The following is a 13293-nucleotide window of genomic DNA, read 5'->3' as shown; positions in this document are numbered from 1 at the left end:
ACTTTAAGGGCATTTAAATGGTCATTGGATAAACATATGGATGATAATGGAATAGTTTAGGTTAGATGGGCTTCAGATTGGTTTCACAGGTCGGCGCAACATCGAGGGCCGAAGGGCCTGTACTGCGCTGTAATGTTCTATGTTCTATGTTCTAGTAGCTTGTGTACGTGCTTAGATTAGCTGTTCAACATACTGTTTGTCAGATAGCCCTTTTAGCAGCAGAAACAAATTTAACTGTTATATGATATTAACTCAATCAAATAAGCTGTTTTCTTCTATCGCCGCAATTGCTGATTAGGTGCGAGTATTATAACTGTACTGGAACTGCTTTGCTAAGGGTGTAGCTCGTTTTGGAGCACAAATCTTCAGTACTATTGCCAAATGATGTTAGTTCCCATTGCAGGATCTGTGACTTTCAGCCATTTTTTGACATCATGTTTAGTGAGTCAAATTTCTTGAAATCTGGCATATGTGATACAAAGAACAAAGAAAATTACAGCACAGGAACAGACCCTTCAGCCCTCCAAGCCTGCACCGACATGCTGCCCGTCACAACCAAAACCCCCTACCCTTCTGGGGACCATATCCTTCTATTGCCATCCTATTCATGTAATTGTCAAGACGCCCTTTAAAAGTCACTATAGTATCTGCTTCCACTGCCTCCCCTGGCAGCGAGTTCCAGGCATCTACCAGCCTCTGTGTGAAAGACTTGCCTCGTACATCATCTTTAACCCTCGCCCCTCACATCTTAAACCCATGGCCCCTGGTAACTGACTCTTCCACGCTGAGAAAAAGCTTCTGACTGTCCACTCTGTCCATGCCCTTCATAATCTTGTAGACCTCTATCAGGTCGCCCCTCAACATCCGTCATTCCAGTGAGAACAACCCAAGTTTCTCCAACCTCTGCTCATAGCTAATGCTCTCCATACCAGGCAACATCCTGGTAAATCTTTTCTGTACCCTCTCCAAAGCCACCACATCCTTCTGGTAGTGTGGCAACCAGAATTGAACACAATATTCCAAATGCAGCCTAACTAAGGCTTTATAAAGCTGCAACATTGCCTGCCAATTTTTAAATTTAATGCCCCGGCCAATCAAGGCAAGCATGCCATATGCCTTGTTGATGACCTTCTCCATCTGCATTGCCACTTTCAGCGACCTATGTACCTGTACACCCAGATCCCTCTGCCTACCAGTACTCTTAAGGGTTCTGCCTTTTACAATATATTTTCCATCTGGATTAGACGTTCCGAAATGCATTACCTCACATTTTTTCTGGAATGAATTCCATCTGCCATCTCACTGCACAAGTCACCAACCAATCTATATCCAGCTGCATCCTTTGATGGTCCTCATTGCTATCTGCAATTCCACCAACCTTCTTGTCATCGGCAAACTTACTAATCAGACCAGTTACATTTTCCTCCAAATCATTTATATATATTACAAACAGCAAAGGTTCCAACACTGATCCCTGAGAAACGCCACTAGTCACAGCCCTCCATTCAGAAACGCACCCTTCCACTGCTACCCTCTGTCTTCTATGATCGAGCCAGTTTTTATCCATCTTGCAAGCTCACCTCTGACCCCGTGCAACTTTACCTCCTGTATCAACCTGCCATGAGGGACCTTGTCAAAGGCCTTACTGAAGTCCATATAGACATCCACTGCCCTACCCTCATCGATCATCTTTGTCACTTCCTCAAAAAACTCAACCAAGTTAGTGAGACATGACCTCACCTTCACAAACCATGTTGCCTCTCGCTAATACGCCCACTGATTTCCAAGTGGGAGTAAATCCTGTCTCGAAGAATCGTCTCCAACAATTTCCCTACCAGCCTGTAATTAGCTGGATTATCCCTGTCACCTTTCTTAAACAAAGGAACAACATTGGCTATTCTCCAATCCTCTGGGACCTCCCCTGTAGCCAGTGAGGGTACAAAGATTTCCCTCAAGGCCCCAGCAATTTCCTCCGTTACGTCTCTCAATATTCTGTGGTATATCCCATCAGGCCCTGGGGATTTGTCTACCTTAATGTTTTTGAACACCCCCAATACCAGCTCCCTTTTGATCTCAACAGGACCCAAACTATTTACACATCCTTCTCCAGACTCATCATCCACCAAATCTGGCTCCATGGCGAATACTAACGCAAAGTACTCATTTAATACCTCACCCATTTCCTCTGGCTCCACACATAAATTCCCTTCCCTGTCCTTGAGTGGACCAACCCTCTGTCTGGCTACCCTCTTACTCTTCATATATGTATAAAAAGCCTTGGGATTTTCCTTAATCCTGGTGGCAAATGACTTTTCATGACCCCTTTTAGCCCTTGCTTAAGTTTCTTTCAACTTTCCTTGTATTCCACCCTTGCTTCGTGTGTTCCAGACTCCTAGCCCTGATAAATGCTTCCTTTTTCTTTTTGATTAGGCTCACAATGTCTCTCATTATCCAAGGTTCCCTAAACTTGCCATACTTATCCTTCACCCTTACAGGAACGTGCCAGTCCTGAGTTCCCAGCAACTTACACTTGAAAGCCTCCCCCATACCATATGTTGATTTGTCCTCAAACATCTCCCTCAAATCTACATCCTTCAGTTCCTGCCTAATATTGTTGTAATTAGCCTTCCCCCAGTTTAGCACCTTCACCTGAAAGCTACACTATCGACATACTGTTTCAAAAAGCCCTCCTGGATGCTCCTTACAAACTCTGCCCCATCCGAGCCCCAAGCACTGAGTGAGTCCCAGTCAATATATGGGAAGTTAAAATCACCTACAACAACAACCCTGTTACTTTTACATCTTGCCGAAATCTGCCTACATATCTGTTCTTCTATCTCCCGCTGGCTGTTGGGAGGCCTATAGTAAACCCCAAACATTGTGATTGCACCCTTCCTGCTCCTGAGCTCTATCCATATTGCCTCACTGTATGAGCCATCTGAGGTGTCCTCAGGCCGTACAGCTATGATATTCTGCTTAACAAGTAGTGCAACTCCCCCAGCCCTTTTACATATCCCTCTATCCCGCCTGAAACATCTGTATCCTGGAATGTTAAGCTGCCAATCCTGTCCCTCCTTAACCACGTCTCTGTAATAGCAACAACATCATAGTTCCAAGTACTAATCCAAGCTCTAAATTCATCTGCCTTACCGATTACATTTCTCACAGTGAAACAGATGCTCTTCAGTCCACCACACCCACTTTGATCAGCAACTACACCCTGCCTGCTCTTCCTCTGCCCTATTCTCTAGTTCCCTTTCAGTCTATTCACTTTTGCATTGGTTTCCACCCTCATGACAAGCTAGTTTAAGTCCTCCCGAGTGACACCAGCAAACCTCCCAGCCAGAATATTTGTGCCCCTCCAGTTCAGATTCAACCCGTCCTTCTTGTGCAGGTCCCACCTGCCCTGGAAGAGATCCCAATGGCCCAGATACCTGAAACCCCCCCTCCTACACCATCTGTTTAGCCACGTGTTGAGCTGTACTATCTTCCTATTTTTAGCCTCACTGGTGCGTCGCACAGGGAGTAATCCTGAGATTACAACCTTGGAGGTCCTGCTCTTTAACTTTCTACCTAACTCCCTGAACTACTGCTACAGGACCTCATCATTCATCCTACCTATGTCATTAGTACCAATATGTACCACAACCTCTGGCTGTTCACCCTCTCCCTTCAGAATGCCTTCTGCCCCATTCAGAGACATCCTGGACCCTGGCACCAGGGAGGCAACACACCATCCTGGAGTCTCTTTTACGTCCACAGAAGCACCTATCTGTACCCCTAACTATAGAGTCCCCTATAACTACTGCTCTAGTGTTCTTTATCCTTCCCTTCTGAGGAACAGAGCCAGCTGTGGTGCCACCAGTCTGGCTGCTGCTGCTGTTACCCCCTGATAGGTCATTCCCCCGCCATAGTATCCAACAGCATACTTCTTAGAGAGGGGGACAACCACAGGGGATTCCTAAACTGGCTGCCAGCCCCTTCTAGCGGCCACCCATCTATCTGCCTGTGACTTAGAAGTCTCCACATCTCTAAAACTCCTGTCTATGACACTTCCGCCACCCTCATGCTCCTAGTTGCATCCAATTTCCGCTCCAACCTATCCGGTCTGAGAGGAGCTGCAATTGGGTGCACTTCCAGCAGATGTAGTCACCCGAGGCCCTGGAAGCTTCGCGGATCCCCAACATCTAACAAATGCAGCACTTAACCCCACTGACTGACATTTCTATCACCATACAAGCTGTTTAAGAAAATTTATTAAACACTTCCCCTTACTTATCACTGCAAATACCCAAGGTAGGCCTTCCCTCACTCACCTTCCCAGGATGCTCCCTGGATCTCCCCCTTTCCCTTTGCTTCTGGCCCTCACAGTGGACATTTGCCAGAAGTTAGAATTAGTAAGTATGACTGTGTCAGCTAGTGGCTTGCTTTAGTTGCTTGATGTACCTGGCATGGATGACAGTGACATGTTTACAGGATTAGGTATTTGTTTCTTTAAAATAATGTAGTCTGTTTAAGCTCTGGTTTGGATTCCAACATGCAACTAAAGGCATTGAGGCACCCTCACACCTAGCACAGATCAGGGAATTGGTCAGTGAAAGATAACCTTGAGTGTTTCCAAGGCAGCACCTCATTCGGCCAACAGATAGATACTGAAAGTTATGCATCATGCTGCAGTCACCATGATCCTGATCTCTGGGGATGTGAGGCTGAATTCCAGAATCTGGGAGAGCATCCCCACTTAGCTGAGCTTCACAAAAAGCAAGAGGGTTTAATTAGTCTCTCCCTTATACTCTGAAATGCAGAATTGACTCAACTAGTTACCCTGTCTCACTTATGAAGAAACTCTGTATCACTAAATAGTTTGTTGTATATAAATCATATTGGAAAAGTACACAACACCACTGTGTGTTGTAGTAACTGTCAGTCATAACCTCAGCTCATCCAACAGCCCAATAACCACATGATCGGAAATGAGGCACATAATAGGTGCACAATAACAAATTTAGATGTTCTTTTTGTTGGATGTTTATATCATTTAACCACTACCCCTTCAACTTCTGCAGCCTCATTACTTTAAGAGCTGACACACTCTACTTGTGTGTATTAGTCCATGTCTTTCAATATCTGCTTACACAGCAGGAATAAAGAAACAACATCCGAGCTTTAAGTCACAAAAACTCTTAATTTACTTGAAGTCATGAAGGCATCTTGTAGTAATGTTTAGAATAAATTAACTGATCAGAGATAATTTTCATCTGATATTTAATTAAGTTCATTAAGCATTGTTGCTCACAAAACTGCTTAAGGAGAGCGGGATGGCTGGGACTACATTCTATCTCCATTGTTCCCTGTATCTACTGCTCTCTAGTGTCCATATCCCTTCTAGTGCAAACAGCATTGTTTGCATGTCGGTTAGCAATTCTATTTTGCACTCTCCATTACCCGAACCAAGTAGCTGTTTTCCATGTTGGAGTATTGTTATTTACTGTAAGCATGTGATGTATTATGGTGAGGCAGGCTCCTGTTTTTATCTAACATCTCATCACTTGTATTTTTTTTGCAGGCATTTTGTATGACCTGGGCTGGTTGCATATTTTTGAAACGAGTGTCCAAGCATTTCAATTTTTAACGCACACACTCTGCCTAGTACACCACTGTAGTAGTTCTCTATGTGTTCACTAGTTGTGTATTGCTTTCATTCCCCACTGTCTTCGATGAAGAATGTCCTGTGTCTCAGAATGGTTAGACAATTGGCTTCTGGGCAAAATCATTGCCTTTCAAGCAGAAGTTGCACTGGAGACGGTAGCTGTTCTACATTGGTAATGCATAAAAATGCAGCAATGCAATGTGAAGCTGTTGTTTAGTTGCTCAACGTTTTATGATCAGTGATTTGGAACTAAATAACCAATGTTCATCTAGATTGTTTGAGTGTGGATAGTGGACTGATGATGTGATATGGGTCATTCCCCATTTAGTACACATATCTTCCAATGGTTTGACAGTGAACAGCAATTGTTTGTCCATTGTCAGATTGTTATGGGTCACTAAATAACCTGAAAGTAGTACTTACTGTGTCACAGATGATTGCATTTGTGTTGCTAAGTCATTGAACTATAGACAATTTGGAGAAGTAGTCTGTCACAAGGATGGAATCCTCCCTGTGCACTTTGAATATATCTGTTGCTACCTTTACCCAATGAGTGGATAGAATCTGAAGTGAATGCAGCAGCTATCTCCGCTGCTGTGTTTGATATGTTTAACATGCCTCACATGCATTCATGAGTTGTTGGGTATCCTGATTCATCCCTTGCCAATACACAGGTACAGTTGCTAGGCATCTTGTGCTTTCAATGTACATTTGACTGTGGGATAACATAGATTTGAGCTCCAGGCATAATGCTTTTGATATTTATTATTCATTTGTTCTTGAAAATGACTTGTTGTGAAAAGTCAAGTTTGTCTCGGTACAGCCAAATTGACAAAATCATTCTCAGGCACTTCCTTAATACTATCAGGCCGTCCATCAAAAGTGGTCTTTTGCAACACCCATAGTTGCTTGTCTTTAGCAGTTACCGATTGCAACTGTTCACAGTGGCTCTGGCCAAGTTTGAACCAATCAACTTTGAGAAGGTCTTCGACGTCAATATCTCTAGCACAACTTCTGCTTGAAAGGCAACTGCAAATACCTTACCCAGACGTTCTACTACAGCTGGACTATTGGTATCTATCTGGTAGAAGATTTTGGAAAGCCAAGATTATCTTGTGTATTGGCACTGCAGTGTGATTCTACCAATCAATGGAATTGGCAATCTGTTATATGCTGTGACAAAGTTTCTTGAAGGCTGTACCATGGACTACCACTTGCTGAGGTACATATCTTTCAAGAAGTAGCCATATGTTGGAACTAGCTCCCATGTGGATTTTAACTATTGGGTATGCCATCCTGCCTTTTCAGGGCAAGTATCAATAAGTGCTGTAAAAACTTCTGATCATTTTATGGTGAATGAGGTTTAAGATTTGGAATGTTAGGCCGTCTTCTGAAATTTGTCCTTTGCTTGGTTAACTGTGAACTTCACTGCCATGTTTGTATTTTGTGCAATTTCTGAACACATTTCCCTTGCTGTCAGTGTTGTGGTGTTATATTGTCTAGTTTGTTCTCCTGTGATTTGTGGCTTGGCCTTTGGATTTCCTGTAGAGATGGAAAATGGCCCTTCATTCTGCCATGTGCTTTACAGAGATAAAGAAAAGCTGGACAGCATTTGGGTCAGTGCAAGAAACCACACCTTTTACAGTGCTTTGTTGGTTTGGTGTGCTGAGCTGACCATAGCAATAGTGTTGGCAGCACGTAATGCGTGCAATTGTTGTTGGCCTGTCACAATACGTTTGTCTACCCTCAAGTACTGATCAACGGTATGCCTCTTTCTTTTGCCCCAAAGATCCTTCTCAATGGCTTAAATTGATATAGAAGTGATGCAGAGGTCGTATCCCTAACTCTGAGCCAAGACATCTGGATTCAATTCTCACCTGCTCCAGAGATATGTAATAGCATCTCTGAACAGATTGATTAGAAAAGTAGGTTAAATTTTTTTAAACAGTCCTTCTTTGGAAAAGTCACACACTTTCCCTTTGCCATGGCATCTGCTGAAAAACTGGTTAACGAACCCTTGGGGTTGCTATCTGTATGACATGAGACAGGATCTATTAATCCTGCGGTTAATTCTTACCTTGAACTGATCTTTGAGTACTTTTCAGATCTCTCCTGGATCTTTCCTTCTGCAAAGCATTTCTTTTCCAATGGCAAGCAAGATTTTCAGAGCTCTTTTCTTGAGATTATTTATTGTTTGATGAATGAAATGAAACAGTATGCCTTATTCATACAGTTGCAGTTCAGCAAAGGGTATTATTGACTGCCCAATCTATAATTAAGGGCTTTCCTTCTGTTTCTTTTAGAAGGTATTTGACACTTTTTAAGAAGTAGAGTGAAGTGCAGTGTTTATTATTTCTATTACTGGTTTTATTTCCCTTTCTTTTCACTTTTCCCTTTCCTGCTTCTGTTCCCCTTTATTTTCCAGTTTTACTGCTCTTATCCTGGCCTTACTCCCCTTAAAATTGTTTTTTCAAGAAATGGAAACCCTAACTCTATCGCAAGTTTCAGCCACTAGATGATGATCATGGCAGACAAAAAATTATGACATCACTGTGTTTACCTCTACTTTTGCGCTGACTTGGAAAATGTAAACAGCATGTTCAACCAACCGTTGCAGACAGGTAAGCTTGGTTAATGAAGAGAACCTTTGTTTAATATTTTTTAGCTGTATTTTCTTTCAGGAGAGCTTTGTACCTGTGCAGTGAGAAGCATTTGTCTGTGATTTTTCTTAAAATTGGAAGCCAGAAAATTACTTTTAAAAAGAATGACAGGGATCAAGACATATAGTTTTTACTGCCCCAGTACTGGACTATAACATTTAGCCTTGCTTGCATTTTTAGGTAAGGCACAGTTAAAAGTTTCTTCCAAACTGAAAAAGACTTCAAGCTAATTGCTTACTGATTAAAATCTATCATTTTGTTATTCAATATCTTTCTCCAGCTCTGTACTTACATGCTGATACTGCTGATTGACTGAATTCTTTGATGTCCAGGGTTGTTAACTAATTGTTCTTCAATTAAGTTTGCAAGTATCTGCCACCGAGATCTTGGACTCTTTTTATAGACATCTAAGCATGATGTAGGTTTGCCTCTGGGAGTGTATCTTTAACCTGATGCAGCAATGCTTCAATTATCCCCATAACACTTTTAAAAAAGGACATAGATAATATGGTAATAAAAGAGCCAGCAGATGTTTATTCCTGCTCACTGATAAATACAAATTAACAGGCACTTCAGAACCTGGGCTAACATGAAGCTATTTGGTTATGTAGCATGTTTCCAACAGTGTGTCATGCTTCAGATGGCCCCAATTAAGAAGGAGTCTGAGCCCTTTATACCACCAGGTTACATGCTATAATACAGTGATGATATTATGTGACAGTCTGACAAAATTATACTGATATACTGTGTTTCCTAAAAGTATATTGATATACTAACTGAGATATAACACAATGTCAACTTCAGTGAGGTGCGATGTATGAGGCAGCTTCACTTCACCAAAAGAGATTGCATCCTTATTCTTGGAACCACGTTCCAGTAATTAATTTTAGATGCTATTTGTTCCCTCTGCCTCCTGAGCATCTGATTGGAAGGAATCCTGTTCCTCTGCGCACAAAATCTTTGTTTCTCTCCAAATATTGCACCAAGACCTCCAGTACATTGTTAGAAAGTCTTCATGTGTGTTTTCTTACTGGTTCAGCCGTTCTCCAAAGTATCACAGCATAGATTCAAGCTTCAAAGATTCCCACTATTGATTACAGCCGCAATGCAGTTTACATATAAAAGATACAGAGAGCCACTATTAACACCAGACATTTGCAAAATGGCGTCATTTGCCAATGTGTATAACACAATGCATAACACAAGTAATACAAACTGGGTAGCAACAATTAAAACAGCACCAATTTAATTTGTTACAATGAATAGTACAGTTTAGTCTGGCATAGCAGCTCCATGTTCATTTTTAGAGTCATCCAATTTCCCTCCCATGGACAGGAATGGATTGGGAGGCTGAAAGGCAGAGAGATATGTTTGAAAGAAAAAGAGCTGGAGTTAGAGGAAGAAATGAAGGTAAAATAGAGAGAAAGATAGACAAAGATTAAAACATGGAGATAAAGGGAATACAGGGACAAAGGCATGCATAGAAAGAGAGAGAAACCAACAAAACGGAGGCATAGAGAGAAGTGATTAAAGAGTTAGAGATGGAGATAATGGTGAGACAGAGAGAGAACACATAAAGAAATGACAAGAAACAGTGTGAGTTTACATGTTCATGACAGCCAGGCAGATGAACATTTAAGCAGACAGATGTGGACGAAGGAGGGAGTGATTGCAGATCATTGCCCTGGGGAGAATTGTGAACAGTGTCTGAAATGCTCTAGTCATTATGTAGCATCGTGTGAGGATAATAAGGAAAGCAGAAAGGGAGAAAATTGGCTTAAGAGTGAAGTAACTCTTTGAAAGAAATGTAAATAAATTGTTAATTACTGCACCAAAACATCTCTCTGCTTCAGAGATACTATAAAGAATATGAAACTTTAGAATAATAATTGCATGCTTCAGTCTCCTGGTAGGATTCCTGGTGGCTTTCATGTTCCCCTTGGATTTCAACAGAAGTAACCCACAGGCATTCCTTGAAGTACTGAAATTTGCAGAATATTGAGGGAAAAGGTGAGATATGAGGCTGACCTATCATCTGTGGGGTTAAAATCTGAATGGATTGAAGGTTAACAGTTGAGTTTAATTGAAATAGCAGCCCCTGCCCTTTTTGCCTCATCTGAAATCATGGCATAATGTAAGAGGTATAATACTATAGCAGGAGATACTGGGAGAAGGACTTGGTACGTGGAATAAATGGAAATTGTATCAAGACATCCTGTGTTCTTAGCTCGCTTGCTCACGGCAGAGTTTACAGTAACTTTGGACAAAAGTAAGAGGGCTATTCCCATAAGCAGTCAGAGTGTTGCAAGCTCAATACACTCTGTTACAGGGCCCAGAAACCCATCAGACAGAATAGTTTCTTACTTAATGCAAGCTCACGTCAGAGAAAGCTGCACTGAATTCTTAATAAGAGTTCAAAGGCCCTTGTCAGGAACCCTAGGAGACTTTGCTGTAGCCTTTATGCACAGGGTAGTTAAAGTTTTTTTTTCTGGTTAGTCCATGCATTCTATTTAATATCAGAGAGGCTGTGAGACCAAAACTGAACAGTTGTTTCCATAGTGATGGGCCAGATCTGCTTGCTCGATGATATTGAAATGATTTTTTTTCACAAAATACTCAATTATGCGTGTTGTGGTAATAAGAACTATTGCATTCTACCATGGTAGGGTTAGAAAAAAATCTCAATACTAAGATAGTTTTATAGTATGTGTGTGGACATAGAGTTGTGTAATAATATTGTGTATATATATTAATGTGCACATTTTTATATATGTGTGTTTGTCCTTGTAGATGTGCTTATTTATCTTTGTGTATATTTATTTTTGTGTAAGTGTGTGTATCTCTGTATGGATAGATGCCAGTCTGCATGTATATATATGTCCTTGCATGTATATATTTGCGGCTGCGTCGATAAGCACTTGCCTTTGCATGTATATGCATGTGTACAGGTATGGAGGAGTGCATGAGGGATAATAACTCTCAGCTTGTCAGCTCCGTTGAAGAAATGTCAAACGTTGTATCATAGACTAACACTGTTTAAAAACTACACTTACTCCTGGTTAACTAAAAGGTCAAAGAAACATTGACAGAAAAGCATTAAAAAAGCGTAACACTTGAATGATTCAAATCCCAATTGTTCTTTTATCCCTGCTTAGTGATGGGTCAAGAGGGACTTTGGAATCGAATGACACTTTTCTACTGTTTCAGTCTCTGTGCAGATAAAGTTTGCAGAATTCAGCTTCAATCTTTCTAGGACTTTCTTAGTTCAGTACAGATCCTTTCCATTTTGCCCTGTGTAAAGGTTACAGCCTCCTGAAAATAATACTGAGGACCTTGAAAGAGACTAAAACCTTGTTGAGAAACAAGGCAGCTTTCACAAATAAAGTCCAGAACTTTCTATTCTGCCTTTTTAAATGTATTCCTTAACTTTGACCCCTCACCATCTTTACTCCATAATCTATCTGATGGCAGTCAAAATGCAAGAATCCTGGGAAAACCCTACTTTGTTTTTTTTTGCTAATTAACAGTTCACTGACTCAAAGGCTATGATTGACCATACTTTTTGCTTAATTCTATTGTTACATTTATTCTATATTATTCCTGTATTGATTGCTCTCTGGGTAAGAAGTGTTTGACAGGTTACAAGATGGGAAATTGTAATTTAAGCCTTTACTGACAAACTATCTTATTGGCCTGGAATGTGGAAAAGAGGTCAGAAATCAAAACCACTTCAGCAGAAATCATGAGAAATGTGAGCGTGCTGTGTAAACGTACCTCAAGCACAGAATGTTAAAGTGAGACAATAGCTTAGCACCAAGGGCACTATTTGACAAGATAGGGCTGCTCGTGTCACCCCTCTGCACTTGTTTTCTGTCACACAATCAAGCAGCAGGGTACTTTAGGGGCCCTGTTGTGGCTCAATGGTAGTGTCCCTACCCCCAGACCTTGAGGCCCGGGATCAAGTCCCACCTGCTCCAGAAGTATGTAATAACGTCTCTGAACAGGTTGATTAGAAAGAATAGGTTTGAACGAATATTATCCCCAGAACGTGTATGAGCTAATAGTTCGACACGTGGGAAAAAAGGGTTTGATATCATGTTGTGTAAACCCAATTTGCTGAAGTTTGCCATCAGTAGTGATGAGGACGTAAAGATTTGGCCAAAATGCATCACCTCCAACACTTCTGGTTGAAGATGATTGCAAATGTTTCAGCCTTGTCTCTTACAGAGATGGGTTTGAGGATGGACAGATTTGTCTTGTACCTGGGTGAACAGATGATACTTGACATTGTTTGTTATCGGACCATGCAAATAGATCATAGAATCATAGAATCCCTATAGTGTGAAAACAGGCCCTTCAGCCCAACAAATCCACACTGACCCTTGGAGCATCCCACTCAGACCCATCCCCTATAACCCACACTTCCCTGAACACTATGGGCAATTTAGCATGGCCAATCCACCTAACCTGCACATCTTTGGACTGTGGGAAGAAACCGGAGCACCGGGAGGAAACCCACACAGACACGGGGAGAATGTGCAAACTCCATAAGGTAATGATTGGTTTCAATCACATCCTGTGACTTTTGCTGTGAAAAGAAAGTTCAAGAAGGAATCCTGTGAGAGGAGGGCTAGACCAAAATGAGGGGAAGGGAGGGGTAACCAACCAGAGGAGATTCAGGCCAATCCTGTTGACAGAGATACCTCACAGCTGGGTAGAATTGGTAGAGGCCTTCCATAAATATATTGCTTTTACTGGTGCGATCAGTGAGTGATTACATGGAGAGAAAGTTTCAAGCATCAGCACATGGCAAGAATTGCCAATAATAAATAAAGAATAATCACTGTCACCAATAAGGAACATCACTTTGAATCATTTTGGAACATGAGATTTAAAGGATTAATTGACTCCTGTACCTTGAATTTTAACAAAAGTTCAATTCTAAGTCCCATTGAAAACACAGCAACCATTGTATTGGTGATA

The 13293-nt window shown here is 41.4% G+C and overlaps 2 protein-coding genes across 2 annotated transcripts in view; one reads left to right on the top strand and one right to left on the bottom strand.

Moving 5' to 3' along the window:
- The window catches only part of LOC125485684 (3-phosphoinositide-dependent protein kinase 1-like), a 72939-nt gene extending 66267 nt beyond the window's left edge, over positions 1–6672 (top strand). The window contains exon 6 of the mRNA XM_048609715.1: positions 6573–6672. Coding sequence (XP_048465672.1) covers positions 6573–6672 — 100 coding nt within the window. The remainder of the gene's footprint in view (positions 1–6572) is intronic.
- A 2910-nt stretch (positions 6673–9582) lies between these two features.
- LOC109937342 (interleukin-4 receptor subunit alpha-like) overlaps positions 9583–13293 on the bottom strand; it is a 277396-nt gene continuing 273685 nt past the window's right edge. The window contains exon 6 of the mRNA XM_048609714.1: positions 9583–9660. Coding sequence (XP_048465671.1) covers positions 9583–9660 — 78 coding nt within the window. The remainder of the gene's footprint in view (positions 9661–13293) is intronic.

The sequence above is a fragment of the Rhincodon typus genome, chromosome 21 (genome assembly GCF_021869965.1).
Source record: "Rhincodon typus isolate 14 chromosome 21, sRhiTyp1.1, whole genome shotgun sequence".
In the NCBI taxonomy this organism is placed as follows: Eukaryota; Metazoa; Chordata; class Chondrichthyes; order Orectolobiformes; family Rhincodontidae; genus Rhincodon; species Rhincodon typus.
This window is presented reverse-complemented; position numbering and strand designations above follow the sequence as displayed.